We start from the raw sequence: 19,610 nt of genomic DNA, 5'->3' as shown, positions 1-19,610 counted from the left end.
TTTTTTTTAAAGATTTTATTTATTTATTTGACAGAGAGGCTGAGAGAGCACAAGCAGGAGGAGTGGCAGGAGAGGGAGAAGCAGGCTCATTGCTGAGCAGGGAGCCCAATGCGGGACTTGATCCCAGAACCTTGGGATGACAACCTGAGCTTAAGGCAGACGCTCAACTGAGCCACCTAGGTGGTCCTCTTTGTGACTCCTATAGTATATACCAGTATCTGCCTTTTATTAAGATTCTGAGTGCTATGTGTAACCCATAGGCTGTGAGTTCCTTGAAGCAGACCACCCCTTTAATTTTAATCTTGTCCATACAATATCTAACAAGCGATAAATTCTTTTTGTTCATTGCGAAAGTATTTATCAAATAATTACCTTGGAATATCCTGTCTCTGTAGTCCTGAGACCTTGGGCCACACCAGATAGTTTATTCTAACAATGTGACTTACGGTGAATGCCTATTTTTGTATACCTGGGGCCTGGGACATATTGTATCAGTTTGACCACTGGGTGGGTGCTGGACTCTCAATGGCTGAGTCAATCATATGGACACTGCATGACTGATGCCCACTAAAGACTCTGGACACTAAGGCTCAGGTGAGCTTCCCTGGTTGGCAACAGTTCCCACACGTCACATATCATTGCTGAAGGAATGAAAAACTGTCTCCATGTCTCCATGGGGAGAAGGCAACTTCAGTTTTGTGCCTGGTTTCTCCTGGACTCTGCAGTATACATCTTTTCCCTTTGCTGACTTTAATCCGTATCCTTTCACTGTAATAAACTATAAGCGTAAGTATAATGAGTCCTTCTAGTGAACCACTAACCTAAAGGTAGCTTGGGGATCCCTGACACAGATATGTTAACGTGGGACAAGAATACAAACAGCAAGTAATGTGGGCGAGAAACATTTAAGAGGCAATGAATTCCATGGTTGCTATTCTGTCCACTGTCAAATAACAGCATCTAGTAAAATCAGTGAAGACGCTTATGAAATATCTATTTGATGGCAGTTTAATTTGGATACCTCATCTCTTAAAGAATGTTGGTTATTTTTGTTTCAATCCACAATAAATATGAACATCTCAAAATAGGTTAAAATAAATTTTTATTAAAAATTTTAATTAAATGTTAGAAGAGATTTATATACAATTCACAAATTTTTTACAAAACAATTGCCAAACCCTATTCGTTTGTAATTGTTTCTATGCAGACTTGGAAATTTTATAGTGAAACAGGGTCTATAAAATATTTTTTTAGAAAGCATCACAATGCTAATTTTAGGCAAAATAACATTTAAAACTGAAATCTTTGCATGTGAGTGAACTCTCAAACACCCGTATTCTTTATCCCAGTGACAAATGGGAAAATGAACATTAAATTGACTTATTGAGGAAACAATGAATAAGTATTCTGTAAACTTGCAAATTCACTCAAATTTCTTTATTACTTCCAGAAGCAGTGGCATTACAAGGTACTGACAACCAAACTACGTACTCAAATCAAATGAATGTTCATCAAATTAACATTCAAATAATAAAAATAATGTTTCAAGAGGCACCCCTTGTTGAAAGATCCGTTACAGAAGTGTTCAGCACACTGAAGGCTTCAGGACAGGCCACAAACCCTGCAGGAGACAGTCTCTCCACACAGAATGACAGTTCATCCCTTTTAGAAGTAAATATCATCTCTGTAGTAGTATTGCTGGTAAATGAAAGATACAAGTTCAAGAAACGATGGCAACATACAAAAGTGGTCAATAGTTTTGGTCTTTGTCTGAGAGGTACACTCTGTAGGTTAGCAAAGACTGGCTTTGAGTCTTCAGTTCAAAAGCATACTTCTTTTCCAAAAGGATGACTGCCCAACTGATACCATTTCAGAGAGCAGAATCCTAACCACCAACCTGAAAGGAATATGGCTCAACAAAGAAGAAAATAGTAACCGATTTACCTCAAAGATTAGGAAGCAAAATCAAGGTCAAAGTATTTGAAATCACAAGGAATTTAAAAATTTAATGCTTTGAAAATTTCCCCCTGAGCTATGGATGCTTTTTTGTATATAGTCTCTAGTAAAACAGATGCATTCCGTCATTCCAAATTGTACTTATAAATGCAATGAATCTTGGTGCTGAAAATAGATAAGTCATGTCTCAAACAGCACAGAGTGGTAGCAATTACATGTTTTGTGGAAATCTTTGGTGAAATGCAATCCTGAAGAAGCCTCCTTATTTTGTTTCCCTCTTCCTAATGCTGCTAGAATCTTCAAGTAATTTTTAAGGGGGAAACTACAAGACCATAATGAAGGACGAGCAGACCATCCTGAAAAGGAAAAAAAAAAAAAAAAAGAAGTGTTTTGCAGTTATTTGAAAACCAGCTGTGTAAATGATTAAGTTAAGTCCTATATGGTTTATTTTTCATAGCTCAACACTAATGTGAAATTCTTTGATTTAAAGAAGATAAAGGGTCCAAGAGAAATAAACTAGCTTATTCATATTCACCTCATCACCAAACATTCCCTGACAATGTGCCTTTTTCATGACTTTCAGGAGGTAATTCTGAAACTCCGTAACTCGCCAGGGTTGTTTACGGCTAAGCAGTTCTCTGAAAAGAACTAAAAGAGATACACCTTTCCTTCTGCACAGACTACTTAAGAGACAAACCACACACCCCTGAAACAAATAATACGTTACATGTTAATAATAATAAAAAAAACCAGACACCCCAAGTATAGGGCTTCCCTGAAGACTCAATTATCATAAGCATCATGGATCAGGTAAGAAATGATACATTTATTTCCTACTACTATTCTAAGAAAGCTTTGCAACTCTTACCTGTTCATCATACATTTTAGCTCCGTCTTAAAGAGTGTTCACAATACAATTTAACCTTTCTTTTTTTTTTTTTTTTTTTTTAAGATTTTATTTATTTATTTGACAGAGATAGAGACAGCCAGCGAGAGAGGGAACACAAGCAGGGGGAGTGGGAGAGGAAGAAGCAGGCTCATAGCGGAGGAGCCTGACGTGGGGCTCGATCCCACAACGCCAGGATCACGCCCTGAGCCGAAGGCAGACGCTTAACCGCTGCGCCACCCAGGCGCCCCCAATTTAACCTTTCTGTTTTGTTATTTTTTAAGTAGGCTTCCACCCTCAGTGTGGGGCTTGAACTCAAGACCCTGAGACCCTGAGAGTGAGAGCGGCATGCTTTACTGATCCAGCCAGGCATCCCTCTAACCTTTCTCTGATACCCAGAGCCGTCATTATGTACAGTAACTATACTGTTCTGTAACACAGTGATGTCTTCAGTCACCGGCAACTTAACCTACAGTAAATGACTTTAGATACTGTGTTTCTGAATCTTTTCATCTGCTTTTTTGGGTTTCTGTCTCCTCTTTTGATATTAGATCTTAATCCTTTGTGTTCTCACCAAGTCTGCATCCAGCAGGGAATCTACTTTTTTAAGGTACTATTTTTAATCTACTGTGAACTGGAAAACTAGCTAAAAACTAAGACTCATTAGGGAAGTGTACCATGAGCAATGGGCTGACTGAGCAACACAGAGAGAGGGAAGGGTGGCATGCATGTATTGCATTTCCAATCACGTTCAAGCTATTGCTCTCTCTCTTTCTTCTTTGTTAGACTTTTCCATGGTGCTACTTCCTCATTTCTCACTCACTACACAAGTCAGTGCAATCTGGACTCCGTTCCTAACAACTCCAGTGAAAACTCACCAGAACTCTAGAAAAGGGTTCACAAATTCAAATGCCCACAAGGGCCAGGAAAGCAACATAGATGAATATGTGAGTGAGGTATGGGAGTCCATAGGGAATGCTGAGACCACTGGTAAACCAGAGACCAGAGGCCTTGCTACAGGAATTTAAACTCAAAAATATTTAAAACACAGAATAACCCAAATAAAACATAATCTCATACTATGATTGGCCCATGGACCATCAGATCTATTCTAGACTAATTAGTCTAATCAAAGTAAATGAATTTGTATTACAACACAAATAGAAAGATTCTATCAACCTTCTTACAAGAATAAAAATTACATTTTACAAAATGTTAATTTTCTGCATATGGTTATCATGTTTCAGAAATGAAAACATCACTTGCAAAACAATATACATGCTGAGATATCAAACTGAAAGTGTGGCTTATAAGCTGTTTTAAAACCTCAGAACTTTATGTATGTATACATGTATAAAATCACATTTTATGAAATTAGATAATTATAATTCAAATCTATATGTCTATTATATTTATACTCTATCTACATAGATATAAATATTATTTATATTTTATATTTAGATGTTTTTATCCATGGTCTTAAACTATCCAACCAGAATGAGTCTGCAAAATGTAAGTTAGAACAGGTCATTTTACTATTTGGCTTAAATCTCTCCAATCAATCATTTCCCACCCAACTCAATTAAAATCCAAAGTTCGTACTATGGCCTAGAAAGTCCTACAAATGGTTTTATTCCAGCTGCCCAGATCTCAGCTCCTATCATTCTCTCCCTCAAGTCTTGAATCCTAGCTTTCCCACTGAAGGCTAAGATGTCCCGAGACTCCATGAAACTTACACTGCTGTCAATGAGGACGTTAACTGTATCACAGGTTATTTAAGTTCAGGGACTTGCTCATCTCTGAATTTCCCTATGTGTCTAGAATAGTGGTTTGTAAATATTTTTTGAAGTAATATTTTCTACCCACTCCACTGACTTTGGGATTTTACTCCTAGTTTCTTATATTTTTATTCAAGGAAGCTTAATTTTTAAAAAGACAATCATTTTTATTTCCAAAAAACATGTTAACAATAAATAAAATAATCACCTGAAATGTTAAGAGCCTGACTTTTTTTTTCTAAAGATTTTATTTATTAGAGAGAGAGAAAGAGAGAGAGCATACAAGCAGGGGGGAGGGGGAGAGGGAGAAGCAGGCTCCCAGCTGAGGAAAGAGCCCCATGTGGGGTTCAATCCTAGGACCCTGAGATCATGACCTGAGCTGAAGGCGGATGCTTAACCAACTGAGCCACTCTGGTGTCCTAAGAGCCCGAACTTTAAGTTCAATTTTTTCAAGAGTTGAATCTTGAATCTACCACCAACTAGCCAAGTGACCCTGGACAAGATACTTAACCTCCATATGCCAGTTTTCTAAACTAAGATCCACCACTGGATGTTAGAATAGAGAGCAACGTTTGAGGAGAAACAAACAGGCTATCTGCGCAGTTTCGAAGTATCCCCCCCCCCAAGATATTACTATTTATAAAGAGAAAGACCTATCAGTATTAAATACCTCCTGATGATACTCTGAGAAGGGCACATCACATGTATGGCATTCTTGCCAAAAATGCATAGTCTCAATCCAGTCATGAGAAAACATCTGACAAGCCCAAACAAAGGACAGTTTATAAATAACTGGCCAATACTCTTCAAAAGTATCAGTCACGAAAACAGGGAAGGACTGGAAAACTGGAAGAAGACAAGGAAACATGACAACTAAATACAATGTGGATCCTAGGACAGAGAAAGGACAATAGCGGGAAAACTAGCAAAACCCAATGTCTGCAGTTTCATTATTAGTATTGTAACAATGTCAGTTTCTTAGTTTTGATGATTGTACCATGGTCATGCAAGATGTTAATACTAAAGGATGCTGGGTGATATCTACATAGGGACTTTCAGTACTATTTTTGCAACTTTCCTCTAAGTCTTAAATTATCTCAAAACAGTATTTTAAAACAGAAAAAAGGAGGGGTGCCTCGGTGGCTCAGCCAGTTGAGCATCTGGTTCTTGGTTTCTGCTTGGTTCATTATCTTGGGGTCATGGGATCAAGCCCTGTGTGAGGCTCCATGCTCAGTAGAGGGTTTGCTTCTCTCCTTCTCCCTCTGCCCCCTGCCTCCCACTTGCATATGCTCAAGCTCTCTCACTCTCTAAAATAAATAAGTAAATCTTAAAAAAATAAATAAAAAGAAAAAAGGAAATAATAATTGTTATCTCTTAAGGTTGTTGTGAGGTTTACACAAGATGGTACGTGTTTTGGGGTGCCTGGCTGGCTCAGCTGGTGGAGACTTGATCTTGGGGTGGTAAGTTTGAGCCCCACATTGGGTATAGAGATTACTTACACAAAATCTTAAAAAAAAAAAGATAACACATGTTCTTCTGCACCTAGAATATAGTAGCATTCAGTAAGGGTTCAAGAAATGTTAATTATTAGTAGTACTGTCTTTTTCTGAGATTCCACATCATAAACGTGTTGTTCCTCAATCAGCCTGGTAGGCTGATCAATGGATTTCCCTTTTTCTTTTTGCTTTCGAACCCAAATAACTTCAAGACTTTTTTACACTAAGTCCTAACACCATTTCATTCTATCACCAAGCTGGCTGTACTGCGAAAATAATTACATTTCATACATCGTCATGTTCTTTCCGGAAATAAGAGAACTGTTGCTCAAGGAAAAGCCAGTTACTTTTTCAAAGAAACAGAAAAGTGACTAAGTCCTCTTTCTTCTTTGTAAATCACACATAAAATTCAAGTTAATAATGACAGCCATTTAAAAAACTAATGGTCCCGGGGCGCCTGGGTGGCACAGCGGTTACGCGTCTGCCTTCGGCTCAGGGCGTGATCACGTCGTTATGGGATCGAGCCCCACATCAGGCTCCTCCGCTAGGAGCCTGCTTCTTCCTCTCCTACTCCCCCTGCTTCTGTTCCCTCTCTCGCTGGTTGTCTCTATCTCTGTCTAATAAATAAATAACAAATCTTAAAAAAAAACAAAAAACAAAAAACTAGTGGTCCCTAATCATTGTATTGCTAATTACTTTTGCTACTCTGACAAACTGTTACCACAACTACAGTGTACCCATATAACTGAAGTATAATTACAACCCGTAATATCACAGCGATGAACAATCAGCCTTGCAGCATCTTTCCAATACTCAATCACATAAAAGTTTCATTAGCAAAATTACAAAACTTGTGATTTCTTTAAAAAATCCAAATACCATTAAAAAGGTTATGAAAAACTGTGAATGGCTATGAAATAGCTATTAGTATTAATTTGGGGGTTACAATAAAACGTTAATAAGTAAGCAAATCTACAAATACGGAATCCATGAATAATGATTATCAACTGTATTTTCTTTTGCTCACTATTATGTCTGTGTGATTCCATGTTGCTGCATATGGTAGTTGTATTTAATTGTATGTATATGCCAGAACTTTTTACTCATTCTTTGTTGGACATTTGGGTTGCTTTTAGCTTGTGGCGATCATGTATAAAGCTATTATAAACTACCTTGTACATGTCTTCTGGTGGACATAATGTTCATTTCTATTAGGTCTATACTCAGGAATGGAATCGCTGGGGGAGTGGGGTGTACATACATGACTTTAGTAGATACTACCAGCAGAATTCCAGAGTGATCAAATCAGTTCACACTCCCACTACCAATGTATATAAATTTTAGTCATTCCACATCCACACCAACACTTAACTCCGAGTCTTTTTCATTTTAGCCGGTTCTTTTGCATTCTGGTAGGTCAACTTAGCGGAACTGGAACTATATTTCCCAGAATTCCCTTCCCTTTTGAGTTAGCCAATAGAGATTTGTACAAGACTGCACATTGGAAGGAGGCAGAAGCCATTATGCTCAGGTCATTACAGGGCGCCGGATGCCCGACCTGCCTCTATACACATCGCTGCTGGAACGCTGGCTCGCGTTGTAGGTATAGGGCAGCTGCCAGGCCTGCAACTAACTCCTCTTGCTCCCCCAAGAGCTCCACCTTCAGCCTCTCTGCATTTTGGCCAAAGACCACCAGCTTTGTCTATAGATCACCCATGTCACTGAAGACGGAAATGATGAGACACACATCCCCGTTTCTCCTTACAGGTTCCAGTTTATTCTCACTATTACCCACTTTATGTCTATCTTTTCTACCAGTTGGTGCCCTGTTGATTTACAATGACTACTGGTCCACAGGCAATATCTTTCCACACACTTTTTCACCAGCCCCTACAAATGTTTTAAGATATAATCCCTTATTCCCCAACATTCATATTGGTTCTGTTTCCCAAATGGAACCCTAACTGTTAAAACTGGTTAATCCAGGTAAAGCACAGATGGGTGTTCATCGTACTACTCCTATGACTTTTCTGAAGGTTTAAAACATGTTCAAAGTACAAAGATTAATATAACACCTTTGTAACCAGTACTCAGTTTTATTGAGTATTAACACTTTGCCTTGTTTGTTTCAAATCTCTGTTTAAAATGATAAAAAATTTTGGGATGTCTGGGTGGCTCAGTTGGTTAAGAGTCTGCCCCTTGATTTCAGCTCAGGTTGTGATTTCAGGGTTGTGAGATCGAGCCCTGCATGGGGCTCTGTGCCAGCCCACAGTCTGCTTGAGATGTCCCCCTCCCTCCCCCCTTGAACGCACGCTCTCTCTAAATAAGTAAATAAATAAAATAGGGGCACTTGAGTGGCTCAGGTCGTGATCCTGGGGTCCTAGGATCGAGCCCTGTGTCAGGCTCCCCAGGGGAGACTGCTTCTCCCACTGCCACTCCCCCTGCTTGTGCACGTGCTTGCTCTCTCTCTGTCAAATAAATAAATAAAATCTTAGAAAAAACATAAAATAAATAAAATAAAATGATGAAAATTTTACATCTTTCTATCTGAAAGAGTGAAGTGTTAACACTCATTAAATCCGAGTGGTGGGTTCAAGGAAATCTGTAGCAAATTAGTTAAAAAAAAAAAAAAACAAAAAAAAAAACAAGCAAAAAAATTAAATAAAATTCTCCACAATAGACTAATCGTTAAGGCTGCAGAAATTTCAGCAATAGTTCTTTATAGGTTAGTGGTAAAGCACAGTCACAAAAATCATCAAAATATACCAAGTCTGGGGTGCCTGGGTGGCTGAGTCGGTTAAGCAACTGCCTTTGGCTCAGGTCATGATCCTGGAGTCCCAGGAGCAAGTCCAGTATCGGGCTCTCTGCTCAAAAGGGTGTCTGCTTCTCCCTCTGACCCTCCCCCTTATCATGCTCTGTCTCTCTCTTTCTCGCTCTCTCAAATAAATAAAATCTTTGAAAAAAATACCGATTCTTTGTTTCCTATCAAACAAAACATACACCTTTCCTATGATCTGGCAATTCCACTCCTACTTATTTATCCAAAATAAGTGAAAGCATAGGTTCTTAAAAAAACTAGTTAAAACAGAAGACAAGGAAGAGGAAGAAAAGAAAAAAATATACTTGTATAAGACTGTTTATAGCTACTTTACTTGTATTAGCCAAAAACTGGAAATAGCTCAGGTGTCCATGAATAGGAAAATGATAAAATATGGCACGTCATACGATGAAATACTATGCAGCAAAAAGGAACAAATTATTGCTACATGCAACCACATGGATAAGTTTCAAAATGTATGCTGAATGAAAGGTACCAGAAAGGTACCAGACACAGAAGAGTACATGATCTATGATTCCACTTATATGACATTCTAGAATAAACAAAATTAATCTACAGTAAACAGATGATCTTATGATCTTATGATCTTGGATTAGGCAATGGTTTCTTAGATATGACACCAAACACAGAGGAACAAAAGGAAAAATAGATTAAAATGGACTTCATTCTAATCAAAAACTTCTGTGTTTCAAGGGTCACCACAAAGGAAATGAAAAGACAACCCACTGAATGAGAAAATTTTTACAAATCATATATCTGATAGTGATGGACTAGTATTTAGGATATATGAAGAACTCTTACGACTCAACATAAAAAGACAAAACCCCCAATTTTTAAAAATGAGCAAAGGATCTAAATAGAAATTTCTCCAAAGAAGGTACACAAATGGCCAAAAAACACATGAAAAGATCCTCAACATGATTATTCAACAGGGAAATGAAATCAAAACCACAATGAGACACCACTGCATACCCAAAAGGATGGCTGTAATCAAAAGAATAGACAGTGAGTGTTGGCAAGCATCTAGGGAAGCTGGAACCATATACATTGCTAGTGGGATTATAAAATGGTGATGTTGCTTTGGAAACGGTCTGAACAGTTCCTTGAAAGGTTAAACACAGAGTTCCCATATGAGCCAGTGATTGCACCTGTCGATGTACACTAAAGAGAGATAAAAACCTGTTCACACAAAAAGACAGAAATATGAGGAATAAAAGAGCTAAACCATAGAAACCGTTCAGAAAAGTGCCTGACACACAGTAAGCGTTCGATAAATATGAGCTTTACTAGTTATAGTCCAAGTAATGCTGGTAACATTTCTTTCACGACGTAACTTCCCTGCTGGGCAGAAGCATGACAAAGCCTAAGACCCACCTGCATGGCCGCGTCACCGATCGCCCGGCGAACCTCCCTTAGAGTTTGATACCGCTCCAACAAGTGATCGCCGCAGATGATCTCCACCTACGGGCGAGTAAGAGCATCAGACCGCCTTCCTGCTTCAAACACCATGTGAAAGTATTAAGAAACCCAACGTGATTATTCCCAGACCAGACTTTGCTATTTTATTTTAGACTGATAGAACACTCTCAAGACAGATTTTAGAAACTTGCTACAAAAATAAAGTAAAATGGAAGGAGCATTAGAAGACACTGCAGGACAACAGCACAGTAGAGCAGATACTCAAAATGATTTCCTTCAATCTTTGAGAACAAGCAAAATCACATTCGATATATTCAGCATAAAGGTGGCACAGGAAGGTACATTTTTTTACGTTCCCTGATAAAATGATTAAAAGGGTATATAATACTTAATTAAAAACGCACTCTCTAGTTATTTGAATAATTATCTTATAAGGAATATCTCTCATTTTCCAACAAAGGAGAGTCTAACGCTGACATAAAGTACACACTAAAGGAACTATTTTATGGATGCAACATCTTAAGATCGCTTCAGTTCTTTAGTAATATCAAAGCTCTAAGATAAATCTACTTGTACACTGAATATCTAGAAATAACGATGTTGTATAGTTACATACTATACGGTAGTTAAGATTCTGGTATACTTACTTCCTAAGACAAAAATGCAAATCTTTAATCTTTCTTTGTCTTGCAATGCGTTCTCCTTTCCCACTGCCTTAAAATGGGGTCAGGTCCTTGATGTCTTATTAATACAGATCCCTTCATTGGCTACATCTCCTAATGTCCCTGTTTAGTTTACGGCATGACATTTCTCCTTGTCCTCTAAACCAGAATAGAGTATCACCTCTGACTCTTATTTCTCCGTTCCATTTCTTCTCACATGCAGTCAGTTACCAAGTCCTATGGCTTCTTTTGCCACAATACCTCTTAGAGTTCATACCATCCTTTCAGCTGCTGTCCCAAGGCTTAACGCGGAAACCACACCACCTCCTAAGCAGATTTCCTACTTTCAAATTGTTTACTCTAAAAATCCCACACACTGCCAACCTGTTAATTTTCCTAAAACCTTAAGCAAGGATGGGGAAGGACAGTGAAAGCAGTTGCATTTCTGAGAAGCTACTATGGACACCATATGTTATACTACATACTTGACGTATGCGATGTTATCTAATCTTCATTCTTGTGAGCTACCTATTGTAATTCCCATTTTACAGAAAGGAATACTAAGAGGTAAAGACATTTAACTTTCCTAAGGCCACAAAGCTAGTAACTAGCAAAGTCCAGATCTAAATCCAGGTCTGTCCCCAGGTCTATCTTTCTCCAAAGCCTAAGTGCGTGTCAGGGGTTGGCAAACTTTTTGTATAAAAGGCTAGATAATAGATATTTTGGCTCTGCAGGCCATAGGATCTCTGTCATATCTACTCGATCTACCAGTAGAGCATGAAAACAGCCTTAGTATGGCTACGGTCAATGAAATTTTATTTATAAAAAAAGATGGCAGGCTAGATTTGACCCATGGGTCATAGTTTGTCAATACCCATGCTATATCATAAACTCTGATTAGTACCAACTTTTGTGTTTCACACTTACTAGTTTCAAAATTGGCAGACCAAGACTTGTTTGCAAAATGACTTAAACGCAATGACCGCGAATCTTGAGCACAGAACATAAGCCCATGAAAGATTAAAGAATCTGGGAACTACCACTGCGCTTTGACTTAGTACTCAGCACTCCACGAACATCACTCTTTGTGAGCTTCTCCACATGGTACACATTTAGGGTTTGGTTACCAAATTTTTCTTTTCTAATTTAATCTTAACCCCCAGAAGTTGGCCAGTTACTAACATTTTGATGTGTATGGTCCTAGATGCTATGTGTCCATGCAGGTTTCTTGTTTTGTTTTTTAAAAATGGGATTATACCACATAAACTGTTCTACAACTTATTTAAAAAACAAAACAAAAAACCTTAATATACCACGGACATCTTTGAAGTACACAGTTCTCTTTAATAGCTACATAGTGGGGGGCGCCTGGGTGGCTCAGTCAGTTAAGTGTCTGCCTTCGGCTCAGGTCATGATCCATCCTGGGATCGAGTCCTGCATCAGGCTCCCTGCTCAGTGGGGAGTCTGTTTCTCCCTCTGCCTCTCCTCCTGGCTTGTGCTCTGTCTCTCAAATAAATAAAATCTTAAAAAACAAAAACAAAAACAAACAAAACTACAAGGGCGCCTGGGTGGCTCAGTTGGTTAAGTGATTGCCTTCGGCTCAGGTCACAATCCTGGAGTCCCAGGACTGAGTCCCGTATGGGGCTCCCTGCTCAGCGGGGAGTCTGCTTCTCCCTCTGACCCTACCCCTTCTCAGGTACTCTCTCTCTCGAGTAATAAATAAATAAAATCTTTTAAAAAATAGCTACATAGTGTTACATTATATGGATATATCATACTTTGTGTACCCATTCCTTTGATAAACATTTAAATTGCTTCCAATTTTACATATTGATTTTTAAAAGTCACCTGACTGCAAATATTTCATAAATTACCACACTCAAACAGAGTCAGATCTCTGAAGTTCCCACAAACATGACCCACATTTTGGTAATTTGCCAGATGGACTCACGAAAGACAGCAAAAATACATGGTCAGATCAGTAAGGGAAAAAGATCTAGGTGGAGTCTCGACAAATTCATGCACAGGCTTCCTATGCACACCCTCCCCCACCTCAGTTTAGGAAAAGACACACCTACAGCACTCCTTCTCCTAGCACTGGAAACTCCACCAACTTGTACAATGTTCCTACCCAGGGAAGCCAATTTGAAGCTTGGAGTATAGATTTTTACTGAGGGCTGTTCATGTTGGCATTCTCCGCCTAGCAACTAGTAAATTCCAGACTCCCAGAAAGAAAGCTGGTATTCATTATAGACCCACGGTAGAGTCTAGGCACAATGTAACACTCTTATCAGGGGACTTTCCCTATTATTGTAGGAAACTTTTTGCACGTCAATTTCCTAGATGCTAGGCAAGGCTAACCTTGTAAGCAGGCCCTTCTAAAGATAGTAGCCTTAAGTCGGCTTTATTAACTCTTTTTCTGTACAACCTTTCTACCCTCTGGAGTATCAAGTGTCAGATAGAAAGGATAAGTGTATTTCTGAATCTCAGAGCAGAAATCAGAATGTGAGGGTAGTCTTAAGGCAAGAAAAACCTGTATCTTTTAATTTATTTATAAAAACTTTATTTATTTATTTATTTTACGGGCAAGATCACACTACAGATTCTAAGATAGGATTTTTCAATGAATGAGCTAGTGTCACACTTGTTCTTTTCTTTGATAGAAAGTTCTTTTTTCTTTGGTAAATTCCTATCCACTCTTCAAGTCCATTCTTTGACTCCTCCAGAGTTAAATCACTCACTCTTGTGCTCTTGGTGCACTCACCGTATGCTACTGTCATTCAGTTGTTTTATTGTGTATCTTTCCCACACAACCTAGTCCCTGCGTGGCATGAATTTTCTGTCTCATCTTTGTATTCTTATGGCCAAGTATATAGATGCTCAATTTAATTTTCAATAGGTAATAAGTAAATGGTAGGGATACACCATATGATACATTAGAGTCTGTTCAAAAAATGATTTGGAAACAACTTAATAGTAAGGTTAAAGTCATATACTAAATAAATAATAATAAAAGTAGCCTATCTTTTAAGATAGAATTATGGCAGGATTAACCACGAAATCTAGTATCACTTCTTTTATATAAAGAATTTTTAGTGATCAATGTGATGTGTATTTTCTAAGTCTCATTTCATAAAAGCAAAGTAAGATCTAAGACCAAACAACGTACAAAGGAACACAACACAAGAATAACTAAAAACAAAATAAAACTAAGACATACATGAATTCAAAACACCACTGACTCAACCGTGGTAATCCAGAGGCACTGAGGTCTCTAGGTGATGTAATCTATTCAGACAATTATTGATTTATAATTTTGAATTTTAACTTCAATCTCTTAAGAATACATGATTTGTATTTTATTATCTTTCAGAATTGTCTTCCTTTTTTATTTTGATCTGCCACAAATAACTTTAAAGGTAGCTAGCATTTAACAGTCCTGTAGTCATCATCCATTCCTGCTAGTAAATAACCATAAATGAAGGTCACATATCTGTAAACAAAGCACACATTTCCTACTCAGGAATAACTGGTTTAAAGAAGGTGAGCATAGCAGGCTCAAGTGACTGGGTCGGCCAAGCATTTTATTTTGATTAATGGTTAACTAGTTCAATGTTCCACTCATATTAGAAGTAACTCTTGCTTATTCTCTCCTGAATTTAGAAAGTCTAAACAATTTTAGTCACAATATCTACACATTTGATAATTCTCTGTTCCATTATTTCAACATTTTGGTGAAATAGTAATTTATGAGTGTTACCAGCTATATATTACCTGAATATGAAAGAAATATCTATCTAGAGAGCCAAGAGATGACAGAGAAAATTAAATGTTGAAACAGATTTTATATAATTTTATTTCAAAATGCTAAAAGCCTTGAATTCTATGATATGAAAAAAAACCCCACATTTTTACACAGTAGAGTCAATTTGGCAACCACATTTCTTTTTCTTTTTTTTTAGAGAGGGGTGGAGGGGAGGAGCAGGAGGAGAGAGAATCTTTTTCTTTTTTAAAGATTTTTATTTATTTGATGGAGAGAGAGAGAGAGCACAAGCAGGGGGAGTGGCAGGCAGAAGGAAATGGAGAGGGAGAAGCATGCTCCCCACTTAGCAGAGAGCCTGATGTAGGGCTCAATCCCAGGACCCTGGGATCATGACCTGAGCTGAAGACAGATGCTTAACCAACTGAGCCACCCAGGCACCCTAAGGGAGAGAGAATCTTAAGCAGGCTCCACGCCCAGCACAGAGCCCAATGAGGGACTCCATCTCATAACCTTGAGATCGTGACCTGAGCCGAAATCAAGAGTCAGACACTCAACTGACTGAGCCACCCAGGTGCCCTGCAACCACATTTCTTAAAACACCAATGTAAAACTTATAAACGCTAATTGTGTTCTGATTAGTTTCTAGACACAGAAGAAATAATCTACATCCTAAGAAAGCCCTCTTGGGTGGCACTTCTTAAGTTATTCTATATAATCAGGTGCAAGTCTTCTGTTTTTAGAAATAATAGACTGTTGGGGTGCCTGAGTGGCTCAGTTGGTTAAACGTCTACCTTTGGCTCAGGTCATGATTCCAGGGTCCTGGGATTGAGCCCCACATCGGGCTCTCTGCTCAGCAGGGAGCCTGTTTCTCCCTCTCCCTCTGCCTGCACTCTGCCTACTTGTGCTCTCTCTCTCTCTGTCAAATGAATAAATGAAATCTTAAAAAAAAAAAAAAAAAAGAAATAGACTGTTAAGGGGATCACTCACAAGTCTTTGTTCAGGGGTCTCTAAACAGCTACCTATTTCTAACCAAAAGACAAGGAATAACCTCAAGTAAGCTACAGCTACAAAGTTTCAGATAAGTCATTCCAGTTTCTAGTTGCCATGAGATACAGCCAGCATTATGTCAAACTCAGTAAGAGAAGTCACATTTCTCTGGATTAGACATTTATTTAGTACCTATAAATACCAGTACTAAAAACACTACTAAACTTTCAGCCAGCTTTTAAATACCATTTTACACATGATGGAGAATAACAAAAACCCCTTTAAAATTTAAGTAATAAAAAAGGAAAACTATATAGATGTGAATTGTTATTGGCCCACATTCTATATTATGTTCAACAATATGAGGTTCGAGTTTCCACCTTACAACAAGAACAAATTACATAGCTAGTAGGAAAATCTTTTCTAATGCTCAAAAACCAAATAGGGCTCATATTAGATAGCTATTTCACTTTTCTAGGTATCTTGGAGCCAGCCTGTTATAAATGTAAAGATGTCCTCTGAAGAGAAGTGCATGGATAAGAGATAATCTGTTACACTACTACCAAAGAGGGTAACTGAGGTTCATATCCTCAGCTATTCTCTGACACTTACAGGTGGTCATCAGTAGCAGGGAGAAGCAGAAACATAAATGTGATTCAAGTGGTGCTGGAATCACTGTGTACCAATATTTAATGAACATTTACAATATCTATGTATCATAAAACAAAAGCCACAGCATGAAATCCTAGAGACAGTTTTTTCTTCAATATGCTAAAGGTGATCTCACAACTTCATCTGTCCTTTTACACACATGTACTCTACCTGACAAGCTGGATCAAGACCCATTTTTCTTCTGAGGAATTTTTCTACATGCCCAATAGTTGCTTCTCCTGAAACTCGGACAAACTTCTTCTCCAACGGCTACATAAATAAACATAAATATTTTCAGAATAAATATACATAAAATGTATAAATCATAAAGCAAATTTTAAAAGCAAAGATGTTCAACAGATTTATGAGAAAAGCTACTATGAAATTTAAGCTAATTTACCTAGCAAAGAAAAAAAAAGAATTTTTGCTTAGCCTCCCCTCTCTGAAAAACATAGCAATAATTTTTTTAATAGAAAGACTTACAGGTTTATTTTAATACCTCATCAAAAATAAAACTCAGAGCAAAATTTATTGACAGAGAAAGAATACCTAAGACTAAATTAATGTCTACAACAATCTAGTTTCTTCAGCAAAAAAACTGTAAGAAGAAAAAAAAAAGAACAAGATGCAGGATGAACTTCTAGACTAAAACAGATGTAAGGAATATAAATAAGAGATATGCCAACCAATTACAATGTATGGATCTTATTTGGGTCCTGATTTAAACAAACCTATAGAATAATTTTCATGAGCTAACCTAGGAAATTCAAATAGCATGTGTATATTTGATTAAGGAATTGCTGTTTGTTTTTAAAACTGTAGTATCGTTATTATGTTTGTAAAAAGTCCTTATTTTTTAGAAATAAATCTAATTATTTACTGATAAAAATGATATATAATCTGGGATTTGTTTTGATATTATAAGTGGTGAAGATATAGAGGAAGTAGAATTGGCCATCAGTTTATAATTACTGAAGCTGAGTTGTATACATGGGCATTCATTTTACAATTCTGTCTACTTTTGTATGAGTGCAAAATTTTCCATAATACAGGATTTTCTTTTTTAAGGGGAAAATAAAAAGATTAACATCTAGACATGCGGCTGGAATCGGATCCAATGGTCTAAGGTGACAGGTGGAGAGGCCTCAGGGTTTTAAAGCAGAAACTAACGCTTAACCAGCTACTCTGTCTCTGAGGCAATTTTAAGGATGCTACTATCTAATACAAATGAAAAGCTGAGGTAATGAGAACTAAAAGGGTACCTTTCAGGAAAACATGAGCAGTGTTTTCAACACTGAAAGACAGGGAGCCCAAAATGGCTACCAGAGGACTTAGGTCAGGCAACACTTGTTTCATATGTAACAGTGTCCAGCTTTCCTTCCTGTAATGTGGTTTCTTAAGATCCTTCCTTACCATAAAGCTATCTCTTATTACCACAGTGTAGCAGGTAGCCTAAGTGTTTAGTGCAGGTATTCCAGAAACAGCCCGCTTGGCTACAGAGCTTGGGGTTCTGCCATTTCCTAGCTCTAAGTCTTTAGGCAAGTTGCTGAACCTTTCTGTTCCCATTTGTAAAAGAGATAAGAGCACCTACTACACCTCATAAATTTATCAAGAGGAAAGTGAGTTGATGTATGTAGATACCTATTAATTCCTGGCACATAGTTACTACTGGCATATTGTGACCATTTTACTCTTAATGTAAAAGAATTAGACTCTTATAGAGGGCCTAATAGTCACCATGGGATACTGATATAACCTAGACAAAAATGGCAAAGCTTCATGTTCTTTTAATGGAGGTACAGGAATCATCTCACGACGCTAAGGCAGCCGCCCTGAGGAGGAGGTACGGCCATCCCACAGGTGCGGTCCCCAAGAAAATACCTCACTGTAGGTGGCAATGCCTGATGAGCATGAGAATCCCATCAACGACCTTAAGAAGCTGCTATTGTGAATTATCTAGCTATGCCTGTCTGGCAACCAGTGCATTTCTGAAGGTTAATTTCCTGGGCTTACCTCAGGTATACCAGCAGAGGACAGTCCAATTTCCCTTATTTCTTAAATTCTTGGTGAGCACCTTATCCCAGGTGTTTGTTAAAATTAATCCAACTTAGCTCAAGTTATAAATACTGTACTGTTTAGATTATCCAGAACACAATTATGACATGTGCCAATACCTGAAAGAAAACAACTAGTCTTGGCTTTCAAAGCTAGGGTGGCTAACCTTAGTCCTCATGCCCCAGGTTCACAAGTTAACTGGATATTTCCCCCCATATAATTCACATCCAGTTTTTAAGAAAACAATTTGGTTTTGGGTTGTTTTTGTTTTTTTCATTTAAAGCTCTAAAACCAGCTCTTACCTAGTGAACTCATTTTTTTTCTGCTACACCTAATAGCCTCCTACCATCTGCAAATAAATTGGAAAGAAGAAATCCACAGAATTACACTTCTTTGAAATTAAACACAGCAATCTTCCCTGCCGTCTCTAACACAAAAGGTCAATTCAATAAGAAAGTTGAATAAGCTAGTTTAAGATCTCTAGGAAGATTTAAGAGACATTTGGTTATTTTCTTGCTTTAGACAATGCATACCACTAAAAAGAACTTTTAAAAAGATGGTATCAACTCATAATTATATTTTACCTTGGAAAAATTCCTATCTCTGTCAACTGAAGAGGCCTAGAAACAGTTATGAACCCAGTAGCTATATGAACCCTTGGTAGCCAGATTCCAATTTTTAAAAACCACCAAAAGGAACTAGGACACCTTGGAGAAAGGACTAATTCCATGTCTGGGGGACAACAGATGTACAAGTAACATCTTATCATATCAGATAGCAAGAAAATATCACAGACTATGATATCTATGAAGGACAATTTGAACATCGGTAAATAAAATAACTGAAATGGGCTCATTTATTTTAGAAATAAATTTTTTTAAAAGATTTTTTAAATTTATTTGACAGAGAGAGAGCCAGAGATAGTGACAGAGAGCACAAGCCAGGAGGAGAGGGAGAAGCAGACTCCCCGCTGAGCAGGGTGCCTGATGGTGGGCTCGATGAAATGGGTTTAAATCACAAATATGTTTAAATTCATGAGTTCAGATTAAAGTAAAAACAAAAACAACAGAACCTATTTGGTCATAACTGGAGTATGCTAATGAACCAACTCATTACTC

At 37.8% G+C, this 19,610-nt stretch overlaps 1 protein-coding gene across 2 annotated transcripts in view; it reads right to left on the bottom strand.

The window, feature by feature from the left end:
- Positions 1–1,107: 1,107 nt before the first annotated feature.
- PCGF6 (polycomb group ring finger 6) overlaps positions 1,108–19,610 on the bottom strand; it is a 31,720-nt gene continuing 13,217 nt past the window's right edge. The window contains exons 8-10 of one of the 2 annotated variants that reach the window (XM_008686570.2): positions 16,609–16,707; positions 10,330–10,416; positions 1,108–2,312 (exon numbers count right to left, since the gene is read on the bottom strand). In XM_008686570.2, coding sequence (XP_008684792.2) covers positions 2,256–2,312; positions 10,330–10,416; positions 16,609–16,707 — 243 coding nt within the window. In that variant the 3' untranslated portion in view covers positions 1,108–2,255. The remainder of the gene's footprint in view (positions 2,313–10,329; positions 10,417–16,608; positions 16,708–19,610) is intronic. The other variant, XM_040624528.1, reaches the window with a different exon arrangement.

Source organism: Ursus maritimus, unplaced genomic scaffold, assembly GCF_017311325.1.
Source record: "Ursus maritimus isolate PB19 unplaced genomic scaffold, ASM1731132v1 scaffold_7, whole genome shotgun sequence".
Taxonomy (NCBI): Eukaryota; Metazoa; Chordata; class Mammalia; order Carnivora; family Ursidae; genus Ursus; species Ursus maritimus.
This window is presented reverse-complemented; position numbering and strand designations above follow the sequence as displayed.